The sequence below is a fragment of the Syngnathus leptorhynchus genome, chromosome 15 (assembly GCF_054491065.1).
Source record: "Syngnathus leptorhynchus isolate UIUO chromosome 15, UIUO_Slep, whole genome shotgun sequence".
In the NCBI taxonomy this organism is placed as follows: Eukaryota; Metazoa; Chordata; class Actinopteri; order Syngnathiformes; family Syngnathidae; genus Syngnathus; species Syngnathus leptorhynchus.
The window spans coordinates 4,099,856-4,117,877 of NC_141209.1; the positions used below are offsets into that span (position 1 = coordinate 4,099,856).

General features: G+C 43.1%; 3 protein-coding genes across 4 annotated transcripts in view; 1 reads left to right on the plus strand and 2 right to left on the minus strand.

Annotated features, from left to right (window-relative positions):
- Positions 1–18,022, minus strand: part of pacrg (PARK2 co-regulated) — a 111,428-nt gene that overhangs the window by 88,393 nt on the left and 5,013 nt on the right. The gene's annotated exons all lie outside the window — the stretch shown is intronic.
- Positions 13,291–15,157, plus strand: LOC147045188 (uncharacterized). The gene is made up of 6 exons (XM_085932803.1): positions 13,291–13,336; positions 13,404–13,457; positions 13,563–13,847; positions 14,126–14,251; positions 14,368–14,395; positions 14,708–15,157. Exons 1-6 carry the CDS (start codon positions 13,291–13,293, stop codon positions 14,832–14,834), a joined length of 666 nt encoding a protein of 221 aa, XP_085788929.1. The 3' UTR covers positions 14,835–15,157.
- On the minus strand, positions 15,348–17,847 carry ptafr (platelet-activating factor receptor). The gene is made up of 3 exons (XM_085932802.1): positions 17,764–17,847; positions 17,378–17,423; positions 15,348–17,098 (listed from the first exon to the last, which is right to left on the minus strand). Exons 2-3 carry the CDS (start codon positions 17,390–17,392, stop codon positions 15,926–15,928), a joined length of 1,188 nt encoding a protein of 395 aa, XP_085788928.1. The 5' UTR covers positions 17,393–17,423; positions 17,764–17,847; the 3' UTR covers positions 15,348–15,925.

Consider the following 18,022-nt stretch of genomic DNA (forward strand, 5'->3'; position numbering starts at 1 on the left):
ATTTAATCCGGCAGCTTTGTGTACAAGGATGTTGTCAGGTTGCACCTTAAGAAAATTGATGGCTGGGCCACCATCTTAATCATCCATCTACCAGTCAACCACACAATGTCGTGACGGAGGACAGGTTAGCCGTCATAGGCCCGAGTATGTCACGTCGGTGGATGGATGGTGATGAGGACAAGATGGACGGGAGGAGACGAAACCCTCGGAGGCCCGTGGGCCCTCTGACAATCTTACTTTGGAGGAGGCGGGTTGGTTTTCATTACACCTGCCCGTCAAGCCTGCTGCCAATCAGCCGTATGTAAATGTTGAATTAGCCGGCACGTTCGTATGTGTTGACGGTTAGCTTAGGTCCGCTCCGTCGCTGTATTCCGAATGTAAATCAGAACCTTAAGCAGCCAATATCCTGAGCTAGCCCTTCCGCTCTCTCTTATCTCCCGAGCCATATATTGCCTCTCCCAAGCAACAATTTCCCCGCTTCCCCCGTGTGAAGATGGTCTTTTATTGCACTGTGAAATGCAATGAGAAGGGCAGAAGGGAGGACGTATAGATTTATTTGGAGGAAAGTCAGAGGAACGCTCTGTTGAGAGAAGCTTTTCTGATTTTTTTTTTCTTCTAAAAGCAGATTGCTGTTGGGGTCAAATGCTATTTGGTGTTTTGCATTCAAGAGTTTTTGTTCAGATAAAAGGATTGCACTTTGAACTATAAATTTTAGCCTCGTTGAGTGTTACCGCTAACTTTTTTGCGCCGGTAGTCAAAGTCAGTTTGGTGGACTGTCAAAACTACATTTCCCATTGAGATCAATTATATATGGAATCAATCCTTCCAGAATCCAGAGTATTAAATCTTGCGTACTCACCTTGCTTATGAAATTTATTTTTCTGTGACATTTTTGGGTTTCAGGAACAGATTATTTGGGTTGACATGATTTCTTACAGGAATATTTACATCTTGCAAATGGTTTCCTTATGTAAAACAAAAGCTCATATAGATAACGTATGTTCCATTCATTTTCGATATGAGATGTGCTCGCGTGAACGGCCATGATTCCTTTTGTCGGGAGTTTGACAAATCGGCGCGTAAAATGCGCCATATTTCAGGAGTCCATTGTGAACGCAAGGCCGAACACGAGGTTGGTGTCTTTGTAGAAATAATGAACGTTTTGGGAACCACAAATTACGAGGACTATTTTTCCCATTGAATTTAGTGAACACAGTGAAAAGAGAAGAGTTTGTATGATTAATTCCATTTTTTACTCGCGACGGCAGAGCAGATTGGCAGAGCCCGTTTTGATCCCGGTGGAATCTCCGTAATCCGCTGCATTAGACAGCAGATTGAAGACATTTGTTGCGTGATTATTGCGAGGAACACTGACAACAAAAAAGAAGGAAATACAGTCCAAGAGGAGGCCATTTTTTTTTACAAATGAATAAACATATTAGGCTACTACCGCGAGCAAACACACAAATATTCTTCAAAATGGACGTCGTGAATTCTCTAAATATTTTCTCATGCAAGATTTGCCAAATAGTCATGAAACATTCCAAACTATTCGGAACACACAAACTATTCATGAGTCATGAGTCTCACAAAACTACTTTTAAATAGCACGTGGTTTACACCGGTTTTGCTGTATTTGAAAAACAAATCATATTTCAATGTGTTTAAAGGCTTTAACCTTACTGACAGCGCCACATCATTTATATTCCACATCATTTTTCAGAGCTGTAGCTGAAATTTGAATAGATACCAATTTGCATGGCGGAATCGCCACGCTGTTTGCGTTGATGCTCCCCACACCTCGGCTCACCTCGCTAGCACACATCAGTAACAATCTCATTTACCGCCCCATTAATCACTAGAATTCTTGACACCTTGTGTGTGTGTGTGTGTGTGTGTGTGTGTGTGTGTGTGTGTGTGTGTGTGTGTGTGTGTGTGTGTGTGTGTGTGTGTGTGTGTGTGTGTGTGTGTGTGTGTGTGTGTGTGCGTGTGTGTTTCAGTGACAGTAAACCTTCTTTGCATTATAAAAGCACTCAGGCTGATGACTCAAAGTGAACATGCGAGTCTAACATAAATTATTTGGCTGTCCTTATTTCCATTAAGTATATGGATGTGACCGATCCAGCCAATGTATTTCATTGATTACCTTTATTTAGACATGATCATAAAAGGAGGAGAGCAGGTAATGAATTATAGGGAAAAAAAATTGCAAAAATTTGAAAGTCACACCGCTAATGCTAGACCCCTGATAGCAATACGCGGTACAAAGTGGATGATGAACTTCCTCCAAATTCTTTAAATGATCTCGGCCAACCTTCAGTTTGTAAGTCTACACAATAGATGTGTACTCTTTGTCCATTTCTGTCCATCAAACACATGGCGGTACCGAGGCCAGCCCTGACCCCCCCACACCCGTATGCTAATTTCGCTAATGGACCCCCTTTAGCTGACCAATGAGCCATTTTTAAAACCATTTGTCACACCTGGAATACTACTTCTTCCACTGCGGCGCTTCCTCATTTGAAACACTGTGTCGCCTCCTTGTCTAAAGGAGACTGGCTGAAGGCGATAACTAATCCACAACAAATAAGTGCATGCTGGAAGCTAGCAGCGACGGGACAGGAGCTCAGAACAAATGGCAACGAATAAAATCTCAAAGGCAATGAGGCAAATGGGAACAAAGCAGATAAAATAGAAGACGGGAAAGGTGATAAGCACCAGCTAGCTTTTAGGGTGGAGCTAGCTAGCTAACTAACACACTGTAGATGAGTTTAGTGTAGTGATGATAATTGATTGCACTAAATAACCACTCAAATTTTTAAACGACGAGGGAGCAGCGACTCATGCTGAACGGCAAAATGCCCCAAAATGACGATACATCCATCCTATCAAAATTAGCATCAATGATATCTTTTACTTGAGTGATTTGTTTTAGCCCAATTTTAAAACCTCAGGGATGTTTGGTTCTCCACTTTAATCTGGATCTAATTTCACCTAGATTTGCATGCATACATAAAAAAAAAAAACATCTCAAGTTGAGCACAGTTCATTTCAGACACAAGGACACGTTCAAAACGTTTACGTGCATATCTTTTTTCCCCTTCCCATTCCCAGGCCTGCTGTTTATCTCACTTTTAATCGTGAAGAAAGTTGTTTTTGTGGGGGCATTGAAGTCAAAGACTGCATAACAAATGCAAAGCAAAAAAGATAACAGAAGAACTTTTTGACTGGGTTAAAATAAAAAAAATAAAAAAAGAAGATGTGGTTTCCATGTTTATCTTACATGAACACGTTGGTATAACGAATTATTGATCAATAATTTGGGTGATAATGCCAATTTCTTTCATAAAAACGTGTAAGAATCCGGAACAATTATTAAGGACTTGGAAAAAGTTCAAATCTTACAAGAATAAATTATTCCTTTTCATGCTAGATTTTATTGTGTGTCTCTATTACTTTCTTGGGTAAGAAAGAGGCACCGAGGCCAAATAATGAAGCTCCTTTAGTCGTGACTCTGCACCTGTGCTCTCTGCAGGAGCAATAACCCTAATGAGTGTGCGCGTGTGCGTGCGAGAGGCCATGAAATGAAAGTAATTACAGCGGGGAACGCTTTTTTGTCTGCTCGCTTCCTCTCATCTCAGCTTTTCCGTGCTCCGATGCTTCTGCAGTGCGTTTTAGTTTACGTGAGCGCACGCGGGGCCCCGAGCTCTCTCGCTGGCTTGATTTTTTGTCAGAGCAGCTAACACTCTTCTAATTCCAATGAGGCTCCTTGAAACAACTGGAGTTACAGCAGATCCGGAGAAAGGGAAGGGAAATATACTCGCTGCTACATGGCTTACTAGAATGAAACTGAATCGAGTCACCGTACAGGAGACGTTCTTTGCCGTTCAATAAAAACACTCCGTCATATATTCTTGATCCTCTGCGGGGAAAATTTAGTGGCATACTGATGAGCAGAGAGAGGAGTTGAGACATTATTATGAATCCCACTTTTGTTTTAAATAATTGGTTGCTGCAAAGAGGCAAAGACTGCAGATACCTTATGTAGGTTTCATTATAAATAAATAAAATAAAATTTAAAGAATTAATAAATAAATCATCACTGACAAGTGTGATCATGGATAGAATCCTACTTTGGTTTTTCTTCATCTTGTGTACAATAAGCCTTTGTTTACAATTATTAAATTCTGCATGCAAGAATGGCGGGTTATCACATCTTAAATAACCAGTCGCTAAAGCCATTCTCTGTGTGACACCCCAAGGCTTGCACATGTCCCCCCCCCCCCCCCTTCATCTTTCAGAAATTTCCTTCTCTTGCAGGTTTTCGACCTAGAGATGAACGGCAATATTTAACGGCGGCTCGGAAACGCCGTCAAATAGTCCATGAGTGTCTGACAATAACCACAAAAGCTCCAGAGAGAGAGTGAGGCAACAAGAATGGAAGATAAGAGGGTTAACAAAGAGGCTGTCACAAGACGGAGGCACTTTTTCATTGTCTGGAGCATTTAATGAGCAGGAATTAAACAATGACAGTATGTAATAACCTGCGAGCGGGCGAGTTGATACTTGGCTTGCTTCGGCGCACATACGGGAATGCTCATTTGCAGCTTTTAATAGACTTGAGGGGCTTAAAAAAATTTGAGAAAACCTCACACATTTATCACCGGCAAAGGCATAAACAGGATGATGTCTTTAATCGTATCATTTCCGCAAATAGTGGTGTTTACTCAACTGCAGATGGTGCTGGCGTCTCTTGGGGGGGAGGCCTTTATTTGTACAAATTGTATTATCAAGATACAATGCTTACCTGCTATCTTGTGCTAACTGCAGGTGTATTGAACTAAAAAGTAAAACACAACTGAATTGTCTCTTCTTCGCATACCACTAGGGAGGCTTAGGTCTAATAATTTCTTGATTAAAATAACTTTTGCAGTTTCCTGCTCAATTTTAATAGAGAATTGCACATTCTGTATTGAACATAAGCATGCTAATGGTGTCTGCTAGCTTAATGCTAGCACGCAATGCAAAATGCCTTAGATGGGCTTACCTTTCAGCTGAAGTCAGCTAAACTAGACCAGCTCACCAAAGAAAAAATGGATAGAGCGAAATGGATGGTTAATTAGGGGCGGGGAATTAAGTGCTTACATTTGATATCAAAAGTGCTTTATTAAGAGGTCTGTTTCACTGTCACCATTTCGTGTTCCATTAGATTCTATTTTAGATGACATTTTGCTTTTGGTCCATTAACAAATGATAACTTTTATAAGTGCTTTAAGTGCTTATGAATCATCAGTTTGCCATTTTAGTGGAATTGCTCAATGAAAAGAACAGACAGAATGAAAAGGTTGATTTTGATTCAACATCACAGACACCCACTCTATCAAAGTTTGTCTTAAATCTGGAGATGGTTGAAACGGTTTAATTGGTGTAAAAAAACAAAACAAAAAAAGTTAGTAATGTCCTGATATGACAACGTAAGAATGCTGATGCCGGTTTTCAAATATTAAAAGTGAAAAATTGTTGGAAAAATAGATGCCTACAAACTCCACTCAAGTGCAATGACAAAGTTTTTGTCCTCGGTTACATCCCAACACCAGCCGCATTAAACGCTCCGGCAGTGTGTGAAATTCCTTGCGATGACATCACGTTACAAACGACTCACAAACACACAGTGCCTTGATGAGTCTCATCCTCCACGTTTGATGCTTGCTGAGCTCTAAAACGGCCTCCCTACGTTGGTCGCCCCGCACGCTAGCCGATTCCAATTAAATGCCGGCGGTAAATAATATCTCCGCGCCGCAGTCCTCGCATGGTGCAGGAGAACGGGGGAACAACAGGCCCCCATTGAGGAAGCATGTTGGGGTGGGTAATTTTCGCTAGGGAGTATGCTAGGAGAAAGACACAAGGAGATGATGTCTTGTCCTCCATTGTTGGGCTTGAAAAGTATGATTAGACTTAAAGAGAGGTTTGAAGCGGGGGGGACACTAAAGCCTCATCTGTTGCTCTCTACGGGGAGTCTGAGAAGATTTGATGGACTCAATTTGAGTAGAAAATGACCAGTTGTGAGACGGTCGGGGGGCCGGCAAGAACATAAAAATGAAATCATACCAAACATTCATCCAGCTATGTTCCAGAGAGCAAAGATATAGGTTGAAAATAAATCTGACAATTCATGGCGAGTATCTAAAAAAAAAACAAGTAGTAGTAGTAGCATAGTTTCATGACCTACAAGAAACCTTTTGGTGAAAAAATCCAATGTTGGGGAATTGCATTAAAAGCTATGGACTTCAGCATTAATCAAATATGGATGCCATTTTTTGTTGCCTCGCAGTATAAAATCAAAGGATGCAACAAAAACATTGTGACTGCAGCGCTGAAATGGGTCAAGCGGAGTGCAGTGGATGGGAGGTCTGAGAAAAAGCTGGTTGTCTAGATACACAGCGCCCCTTACAGGACGATGGAAGATTGTCACTCTGACAGGCCTGAGGTGATGCCAAAGTAAATCTTGCTTGGGGGGGGGGCGTGGTGTATCACATTAACAGGTTAAATGCAAACAGCATAGTGTTTAGAACTACTTTTTGATTCACTCTTCATGTTTTTGGTCTCAAAAGGGATACCAAATATGCGCGTCCGTGCATGAGCGCACTAAACGGTTGGTTGGTGTGAGCTCCGAGGCAGAGTCAATGACTTTCTACTCCTGATAATCTGGATTAAAAGACTGTGGAACAGCAGCATTAAACACTGCTGCCTGGGCATCACACACAGATACACACATAGTGTCAAATTTGATCCAGCAGTTTTCATATGCAATTGAGTCACAGTTAAAATCCTTTCACATTCTACGAAAGGAGATTCCCACTCTTGGGAATGTTTGACCGAGCATCCTGATTTGAGAACGTCATGATTAAAAGTGGACCTGCTCCGGTGAGCCTGAGGTTTGATTGGATTATGGGCAAGGGATGACGTGTCTGAAACTGAGATGACTTTGCAATCCAATATTTTGCAAGGGAATTTTCTTTTATTTCTAGTTTCTTTTTTACTTTATTAAACCCATCTGTTTGCTGCTACCCCTTGATAATCCGTCTTCTATTTTAATCTATCCCAGTGCATCTCAATCTGTGATTATTATGCTACAAAATTCTATTTCATTCCATGTTGATTGTGCAGTGATGAAGAAAAATGTTGCACAGATTAAAAAAAAAAAGTTTAGAATAGCCATAAAACGGTGGCAAAGCATGACATTGTTGCTACTGTACTAATCTGGGTATTAGTTGTCCAAGTAGGACTACACAACACAAGATAAGAGAGCACAATGGATGGCGGGCGACAGGAGATGTGCCACAATTTTGTCAAAAAGTCCAAATGAGAATCCATAGTGTTTACACTGGCACTGCAGGACTGAGGTGCCCCCCCCCCCCCCCCCTTTGCAAAGAAGTAGCCGTATCAGGCCAGCTGAGTGGGTCATTGATTATCTGTCAGTCGTGTGAGAGCTGAAGGCCCATTAAGTCGGGAGCGTCACAAAACATGATGACATGCATGCCAATGAATATGTGATAAGACTTTTCAGGCAAATATGACAAATTGGTCGTGGCTGCAAAAAACTACCCCCCCTCATTGGGATTATTGAAGCAGGCATTTCTACAAACAGCCAAGTGAAAGTGAAATTTAAAACTAAATCAACAAGACCAGTTCTGGAGGAACACAGAAGAGCATCACGGCAGACTAACACCGTTTCCTTTAATAACTCATCATTCTCAATAAAAAATTGTCACTCCATCATCCTCAGCCTTCCATCTGTAGCAAAGCAAAACATTCTGGATGGATAGCAGTCTGTACATTGGCTGAGAAGCTGCAGGTGAAAAGCTGTTATCAGGCCAGGGCCGCAAGATTACTTCCAGCAGCTTGCCCCGCTGAAATCCTCCCAGGACACACACACACACTTACACACACTTACACACACTGCACACACAACTCATCCTCATGTTGATAGACAGCCACACAATTGTTTTCTCTTTTGGCTCCACTATATCTCACTTTGATTTGTCTATTCTTGATTTCCTCCAGGTCCAGCCTAAGTCAACAGCTTCGGGTCAACAATGTAAACTCAACAAAGAGCCTGCCACTCTACTTGGAAGCATTTGTTCCCATTTATTTATTTTATGATTCGGTGTAGCCGCCGCTTTGTTTATAAACGGCGGAGCTGCTCGTACCTGGCACGGATGCACAAAAGAGATTCTTCCATCTCTTTAAAAGTGATGAACAATCGCATTGTGATGACCTCGACTTGACATAGAAGAAATGTTGTCCCATGCCTAGCTGCTGCCCCAGTCAGACAAAGCGGTGTGTTCAAGCTCTAGCTCCTATTTGAGCAGGTCTAAGTGACTTGACAGAGTGGCTCCAGTAGCTCGCCTTAGGCTACGGACGGATTGTGCGAGCCATTTTGCAAGCAAAGGAGATAAACGCAGTCGGGTTGAAAGACAAAAAGCGGCGGTGGCTGCTGAGGTACTACCGTGGTGAAAGCATGAGTCGGTTAATGGATGGGTCTTTCCCGCAGTAATTCAAGACAATGAGGAGGTAATGTGGAGTTGCTCTACAGAGCAAACGTGGGGAGGGAAGACAGATGTCTGGCACGGTAATAAAACGAAGCAAACGAGGACAACAGAAATTTGTGTAGGCTTTCAGCATTTTATATATATATATATATATATATATATATATATATATATATATATATATATATATATATATATATAATAAGAATGAATGAAACTCCTCGCCGAAGTTCAACATAGTTGCTTTGCTCCACAATGCCACCAAATTGTGCAATGCAATAATATTTTGGGCATGAGCTCAAAATCAACAAACAAACAATCGTTTCCGAATCGGCAATGACAGACCGGAAACATCCATACCATCACTACAAATCTACCCTGAAGCCTCAGCATAGTAATTCTGGATCCCAAATGCGTCTGATACTGGCCAAAGACTGAGCAGAAGGAAAAGACAGATCCCATGCAAGAAGAAACTACAAAGTCAGACGGGAGAGGATTGAATGAAAGGCAGGACGGAGCCATACGGAGTGACACAGTTCAACAGACGGCGAGCTATGGGAACATTTGGAGAATACATGAGGCAGTTATGAACCTATTTGGTTTCTCCTACGGGGGCACCCGAGTGTCACTAATGGCCAAGCAGGGGCTGGTAAACACATTTCGGTGACGACGCGACACTGCCGGAAAAACAAATTAAACTCTCTTCTCTCATTTCACACGCTCTCAACCTCTTTCTCCCCACATCATTCCATCACTCATTTCTTTTCCACCCCTCTGCTCAGTTCGGCTCTTTGCCGTCTGTCTTCTGCCTCGCCTTCATTTTGTCTTGCGGTCATTTAGCCCTCGTTTGTACTGCGACTGGCTGAGAAAAATAAAAACAAGGCCATATGCGCGAGGAGAAGACGCAGTTGTGTTACTGCCCAGGACATGCCGGCTGCTTTAACAACATCACGGTGGGATGGGAGATGCCGGATGGCTTCTGGCCGGGTGTTGGACAAGTAGGCCAGTGTAATGAGGCTTGTGTGGACTCTTGTCCACAATGGACATTCAAGTTAACAGCTCAGAACAAGACAACACAGTGCACAATGGCGACATAAACTTACAATTTAAGAAATGTTTTTATTGGCCTAGCCAGTATGATGTCAACAATATGTATTGTTGAAATACTATCGAATATTATTGAACAAGAAAAATGAAATATTTGGTAGGACTGCAACTGAAGTATTTGAAATATCAATCTGTCAATTATTTTGTCGATTTATCAATTAATCGGCTAAAAAATTGTTTTTTTTCCGTTTCCATTCCTTTCTTTAAAAACTGGACAATAATTTATGCTGTTAAAACAATTAATTGACGATCAAAAATCTTTATCGATTACGTAATTGATTCATTGCTGATTAATCGTCGCACCTAGTGCATTCTTCGACAACATTACTGGAAAGTCTTCCGGGAGATCTTGTCCCAGCTCGATTACATTGCCGGTCCTCTATCGTCAAAATGTCCTGAGTGACGTTTCAAAGGCCTGCCGTGTTTTCTCATTAGTGAGGCAACATTAAATTGGCTAATTTCCCGCGCTTGCATACGTCTCATAGAAAAGAGCATATAAAAGCTATGCAGCGGGCACTTGGCTGCGGATTTCTTCACCTCAATCTAATTTAATCCATCCAGTAAACGCAGCACGGGTAGACTTTCCTCTTATCTTTGTTTACATAAAAGTAATGAAGTGGATGAAGCCTTGGGCCCAAAAGATTCATTTGGATTGATTGTGGCGCTAGATGTAAGGGAGCCGCGACACAAAGAGCAACGGCACTACTTACCATTACAAATTCCAATGGCTTGTGTGAGGGCTTTGTTTTGATTTCACATTTACACTCTTGCTCTCCATTCCATGTCCCCATTTTTTTTTCCAACTTTTCCTCACCCGCTCTCCTCACATCACACCCCACTTGCATTCTGTTATCGGGAAAAGTGTGAGAAGAATGCGTTTAGCACTTACAGTGAGGGCTCGTGTATGTGTGTGTGTGTGTGTGTGTGTGTGTGTGTGTGTGTGTGTGTGTGTGTGTGTGTGTGTGTGTGTGTGTGTATGTGTGTGTGTTACTACTGGGACTTAACACCAGTGTTAGAAGGGCATCACGGGTCGCAAATTTACTAAATACTTGAGAGCGAAAGTCGCCCTGACACTTAGATGTCAAAAGGGCGGCCATGTTGCCTTCAGTTTCGAAATCCGCAGTTTACATCTCCAAACTTTTTTTGTGAATAGTGTAAATTAGCGATTCCACTAGTCTCCGTCTTTTCTCTTACTCGTATGCCTCCGACGCGGGAAATAACAGAAGTGAAAACAATGAGCGTTATCACAACAGCCGCTGAATTCACACAGATAAGAAAATTCATTAGGCGCCCGCTCGCTAATGACGCACGAGGAGATGAAATTACGGCAAGGACAAAAGACAGCCTGAGCGACAGGAGCGGAGGGAGAGGAAGACGAACGTGCGGGAGGAAATGTAACACCGGATTGTATCGCGGCGTGCCGGCTCCGACGGGCCCGGCGACCTCTCGGAGTCTGAGAATTAAGGCGGGCCTCGGTCGCTTTCTCAACACACTTGTCTCTTTGCCTTTGTTTTGCAGTTCGCCTCCCGCCGCCCTCCTCGTCTTCCCTGTCCGTCTAATATTTCTCGCCCTGGGGGAAATCGAGGTTGAAAGTCACGCGCGCATGCTTGCGGTCACTCAGGCGGCTCGCAGCTCGCTCCGCCAAGGTCGCTCCGAGCATGCGACTCGGTTATTCCCGACTACTGTGCCGTCGAATATACATGATGTGATTTTTACTTTGGTGGTGTACCGAGTAAAATATGAGCCTTGGTTGGCAAACACTGCGTTGACTCATAACATTACGAGGCCGAGGTTGATCCTATTGTCCGAAAACAGACTGTGCACGGTCAAGGTGACGCACTGCAAATTCATCTTTGGCGCACGAAACATAATCCAGATCACGCTTAACATTTCCTGCGACACGAGCGCATGCACATATATATATATATATATATATAAGTACCATCTGGTGCTCATTCCGCGGCCCTCTGGCTTCCATGTTGGATTACCCCTACAGTATTTACCTCTTTGCAAATCCAGCCGGCTATCTCTGATAGGGGCCATCTGTAATCTGAAGGTTATATTTGCATCGGGTGTGTGTGTGTTTGCGCGCACACGTGGTAATTTGTCCCCCGCTCAGCGTTGGGGTGGTATCATCTTGCCCGCGACATCTGTTCAACACGGGGCTGAGGGTTGCATGGTGGAGTAGTGGGACGAAACAGGCCACGCAAATGCATCCAGACGCACTCAACACTGGTCATTAGGTTCCTACTGTTCACATCATTTTGACAGAAGCGTTACACTCTTCGAGGGGATGCCATGCGCATGATCGTGTCAGTTTTGTGCCACAATGAAATATGACAGAGCGCCGTGCCATTTCCTGCCTGGCAAAGAGAGTGCCCATCTGGACGCGAGTGGTGTCCGGCCTTGTTGTTGTTGTTCTTCTTCCATGCTGTTGCGATTTCTCGTGTCGAGCCGTTACTCATTTCCGCACCGCGCGGGGTGAACGCGGTGACATGGAGGGAAATGGAAGTGAAACTGTTGTTTGTTTAAACTGCCGAGCTGAACGTGGATAAAACTTGTGTTGTTTTTTTCTTCAAACTCATCTTACAAAATTAGTGTTAAAAATAAATACTTTACAGATAAAGATTGCAAAACAAAGCCCTAAAAGTGCAAAGAACCACATCGCAAATACAAAACCATACAGCGGAAACTCTCCGTAACTTCCGCTAATAACCCAGGCTAACATATGCGAAGATCAGTCAAGATGTACAGTAATGCATTACATCATCATACTTCCTTAATACCAATTACTAGCCTACTTTCCTATTCCCCAGAGTTTTGGCACTCCTCAGAGGAGCTTTGCTGTCAGCGTTCTTATACCTGGTCAGTCCAGCAACAACAACAAAAACAGAGAACCTCCTCCAGCAAGCCAAACACCTCAAAGGAAGCTGACAGAAAAGTAAAGACTGCCCTCTGTTGGCTAAAATTATACTTGCTCACTGACAAGCATCTTTGCTAAAGGAATATTGTTGATGCAGCTTTTGTGCTCTGATTTGGATTAGTAGATTATTTCAAATTAAATATGATTAAAAAAAACACATATAGTGTGATGTTTACTGTTTGTGAAACATTTGAGTTATCTGACAACATCTCACATGCAGGCACTGCTCCCTGCAGATACTAATGATCATTAGCACGTGAGGCATAAAAAATACATTTGTTCACACACACAAACGCCTTAGCGGCAATGTGAGAGTCAACAGGCACGACTATGGCACATCTGGGGCAGGCAGACTAATGAACCAAAGTGTAATGAGTCATGAAATAATGATGATGAATAATGATTGTACATGTGTACACACGTATGACAATTTCATGACTATTTGTCTTAACTTTGCATTGTAATATGTTCAGCTGTCCCCAAATTCATAGCCACTTCTTAGTGAGCACAAGTAAATAAATCTCAGCCATATGGGCGTAACAAGATAAACACATATGATGGGTCAAAAAGCTGATAAAGCCATTTTTTTGTTTGATCACGGAACACGCGTGAGGGAACTCAAAACTTCCCTTCTCGTCCCTTTGCTCGACTCACTTCCCCCATCCTCACCTGAGATCCGACTCAGTTCCGATCGACATTTCCAACAGCATGACCCTCTCACGCGGCCTCTTCTTATGCTACGTCTTCTGTACAGGTAACATTTAACGGCATCATACCATGTACGCTTGTTTTTATACATAAGTTTGCCATCGTTTTGACAGTTGATATCCAGCCTGCACAGACGGCCGCCAATACAAGCGCCACGATTGAGGACGGTAAATTTCATTGTGACTCGAATGATATCGGCAATTTATTCTCAACGCGTCGTCTCAGAAAGCCGCAAGTTGTAGGATATAGTTCGTCTTTTTTTTTTTTCTCAGCACAAGGCACTCTCCCTGCTCTGCAGTTGACAGCCACACCGGCCTTCCCGGTGGCGGAGGGTCAGAAGGTCAGCCTGCGCTGCTGCGCACCAAGCTCACCGGCCTTTCACAACTGGCACTGGCAACGACAGGAGCAAGAGACGTGGAAGAAAGTGGCCAAGGGGGGCCAGCTCACCCTGAGCGAGCCGCAACAAAGCGGACTGTACCGCTGCTTGGCTCAAAGCAATCTAAGCCAGAGTGTCAGTTCCAGCCACGCGGTCTTTATCATCTCCCTTCATGGAACAGGTTGGTGGCATAATCAGGAAATGCACAATTCTATTATTAAAGAATTACAGTCTGGTCACATTTCATTACTTGATTTCATAATTTTCCATCATCTCCTTAATTTGGTGTGGAAAGACCACAGCTAATATTTGATTTCACAGTTGCAAAAGACATTTCAGCGTTCACGGTGACACCTTTTCTAGCCATGACCTCATTAACTTCTTGTCAGTCAACATGTATATGACATAGATTTGAACTTCCTTTTTTTTTTTCTTTGAACCATTTATTTCTTTTTACAGCAAATATCGGAATAGCTGCCTTGGCTCTCTCTCTTTCGGCTTTGATAATGAATATTGCCATCATGTTTTGGCTGGGATGGCAAGGACTTAGAGACAAGAGGAGCGCTACTAGCACGGGAGATAAAGGTACAACTTAGCACAACAGAGAATAGTTACGAAGAAGAAAAAAAGGGAAATATAAAAGTTTGTTTGTTTGTTTGTCTGTTTGTTTTTTCTTTGTTTGTTTGTTGGTTGGTTAAAAGGTTTTCCAAGAGTCGTAAAGGAAGCAAAGTAAGAAGCAAAAGTTTTATTTTTTTATTTTTAATTATTCACATACAGTTAAAGTGGAAGAACCCAAAACTGTGTTTCGACGAGTTGGGCTACACAGAACATATTACAAGAAAAAAAAATTGAGGCTTTTTCCCCTTTAATGTATGTGTTGAAATTGTATTTTCATTTTAATGTAAATATTTTCACTAAGGTTTTATAAAAAAAAATATATATACTTAAAATACCTGTGAAAATGCCAAGTTTGTGTGACATAAAAAAATGGGACCAAGACAAATTATTTAAAACTTATTTATGTATTTATTTACACCACAGCGGAGGTCTTCCTCACACGGTGACAGACGGACACGTGTACATGAATTACTCAAGCACCAACCTGGCCTACACAGATCTGGATCCCACGTGTGTGACTGCAGACAGCACCTACTCCGTTCTGCCATGAATTGAATCTGATTAGGCCGATAGATCAGATGAATGGGAACTCCAACTTATACAATCACTTGTAGAAAACCACTTGTTGACTAACTAATGTCCACAAGTTGTGGTTTGGGGTTAGCGGAAAAACACACCGCAAGCATTTTGAAATGACACCTAGGCCCGCGGTTTTAAAAGCCTGAGAACTTACTGTTGTGTTTGTCGTTATGGGAGCTGAAAATGTCACAATATCAGACACCCAAAGGGGACACCTAATTTAGGCAGAATTACTTGTGCACCTTCACATTTTGGTGGGAAATGCTGACACCATGTAAAAAAATAAAAAGCTATATGATGAACTTGAGAACTGTCCTATAGGGCAAAATTGGTCTTTCGTCACTTTCTTTTGGTGGATTTTCATCAGACAAAGATTGAGACTTCCGGTGAATATCACAAACTTCTGCTTGCAAAACTTCTTCTTTTCTGTGCGTACATGATGCAGGAAGTCAGATTGGCGCAATTCAGTCTAAATTAAATTAAAAAAAAAAGCAGTTGCTGTGGTCAGGAGCAGCTGGACTTTCTCTGCTACAATTACAAACAAAATTCAAATCTTATACTGAATTAATTCAGTCCCAGAAATCTAATCTTTTTAATTGATAGCGTCTCTCTTGGCTGCCTGCAGTTCATGTGGATGGTGGTCTAATCAGCTTTCAGCCTCTCTGGGCTGTCGTGTCATCCAAATCTCTGCAGGGCCTTCAAAATCAAGAATGTTTACCCCATCTAACTTATCAGACTGTTTCTTTAACCTACCAAATTTCAAAATTGTTTTCACATGGCCACAGAAGAAGAGTCACCGATGATGTAGTGGTCCGAGTTCGGTCCAAGCAGAATTGGTCCAGTTCCCACTCTGTTACAGTGTGGATGTGAGCGTGGAAGGTTGTCTGTCTATATGTGCCTTGTGATTAACTAACGACAAGTCCAGGCTGCAGACCTCCATTGACCCAAAGTCAGCCGGGATGGGCCCGCCCCATCCCGGCCCGCCCCAGGACAAGCAGTCCAGAAAATAGCTCCTGGCTTACCTCCTGGCCTAACCCAAGCCGTCGCTTGGGTGTGTTCGAGTCAGTGGAGATCGGGCTGGTTGAGCTCATCGGGAAATCTCTGGCTCTGGTGCCGACTGTCTAAAGATATCTGTGAGGTAACGGTGTGGGAGCAGCTCTCGCCCCTGGCCAGTGTCTTGATGTGAGCCATGATGAACCGTCGAAATTTGCGAGTGGCAAAACAGTACACCACCGGATCCAGAATGCAGTTGAGGCTCATGAGAAGCAATGTGATCTGATGCGCGTCGTTGAGCATCTGCACGGTCTCGCCATCCCAGTCCACGTGGCCCCATCCCTTTTGGATCTGCAGCACCGCCAAGGTCCAGAAGCCTTGGACTATGTGATGAGGCAGGAAGCACAGGACGAATACGCCGACCACCGCCATGAGCATCTGCACAGCCCTGCGTTTCACCCCAGTGGGCCTTCTGGATGAGAGTGTCATAGTGGACTTTCTGGATAAAATCGTTCCGGACTTGAGCTCGGACTGAGGAGCGTTTTGGGAAAACAAAGCTCGGGCGATGAGAAGGTTACACACCACCACCAGTGCAAAAACGACAAAAAACAGTCCGATGATTGCGAAATGCGTGGCGGCCACAGCTCTTTTGGATGAGTCGTCGCCGTTATGGTAGGCCTCGAAGCAGCGGGTGACGTTCCCGTCCTGGTTGGTGCCCGGATTGGCCAGAAATGGAATAGCCATGGAGATGGTTGCCAACCAGATGATCACACAAACAACGATTCCGCGGCACCTGTGGTCTGACGAGGCCGCGTCTAGAGGCCGGGTGATCGCCCAGTACCGATTGATGCTGATGGCGCAGAGGAAGAGGACGGAGCAGTAGGTGTTGATGAAGAATAACGAGCCGGTCAGTCGGCACAGGAAGTCTTTGTAGACCCACGTGCCTTGGCGGCTGTAATAGCCGACCCAGAACGGGAGGGCGCAAACAAAAAGGAGATCGGCGATGGTCAGGTTGGTCATGTATATCCGAATTTCCCCCATGGCTTTAGCTTCCCGAAGGCAGCGTAGCACAAAGAGCACATAAATGTTTGCAAAGAGGCCCACGATGAAGATGATGCCATAGGCGGCGGGGAAAAGCTGATAACGAAAAGGCGAGTCCAGGAAGTTGGAGTCATTGCTAGCTGTAAAGTGCAGAGTGGTGACTCTCGCTGGGATTTCAGTAGTGGGGATTTCCATTTCTATCTACGGAAGACAAGACATCAATCAATCAGATATTCGACACATGGAGCAAATTTTGAAAGAAGTCTCGAGATGTTGAAAATTTGAATTCAATTCATCCTCACCTTTCAAAGCCCAAACAGAAAGGGAGTTGTAACGAATCCTAATCGCATTTTATCACTGAGCTACATACAATTGGTGTGATTTTCACAACGGATTTCTGATTACGTAACCAGTGCACTTCAGAGCAAACTTAAGATGAGACACGAAAAGTGAAGAAATTCATTAAAAAGGAAGTTTTACCATGGTTCCTTGCATGTGGCGCCAGTCGTGTCCGCTCGTCCTTTAACTGTGAACAAAAATGAAAACGTGTGAAGCGGAAGCCAAGAGTTTTTGGTTATCTTGATAAAAATCAGTGAGTCAAAGCACAAATATCTTACTTTGATATATGGGGGGAAAAAGAAAACAATGATTGCGTAATTATGTCTGCTTCTGGTTAAAGATCTAAAAGCATGAATTTGCCAAATCATTTATCTCTTGTAAAAGTTTTCTAACGGTAATAAAAACTGCCAGATGTTAGCTGTTAAATATCAAATGTAACCAAATGTACTCAAATCCAAAAGTATATTATTTCTTGACAAAAAAAAAAAAAAGAAGATGAAGAAAACCATCCACGGCCGCTGACTTACCACACTTGGTCTGTCTTCTCTGGGTGTTATCGGCGTGTCTGGAAGTGTCGGTCAAAGACAAGGCGAGCGTCGAGTATCATAAAGAGGGAGGTGCAAAATGTCTTCTTGTGAAATCCCACATGGCGCAATGGCCAAATTGAAGAAGATACGCCCACACTGGAGAAATCTGGGAGTTTTTCTATGACTTCACATTCAAGTATGGCTTTTAATTTTATTGATGTCCACGTTCCCCGATAACAGAGATTTCCCGGACGTTACG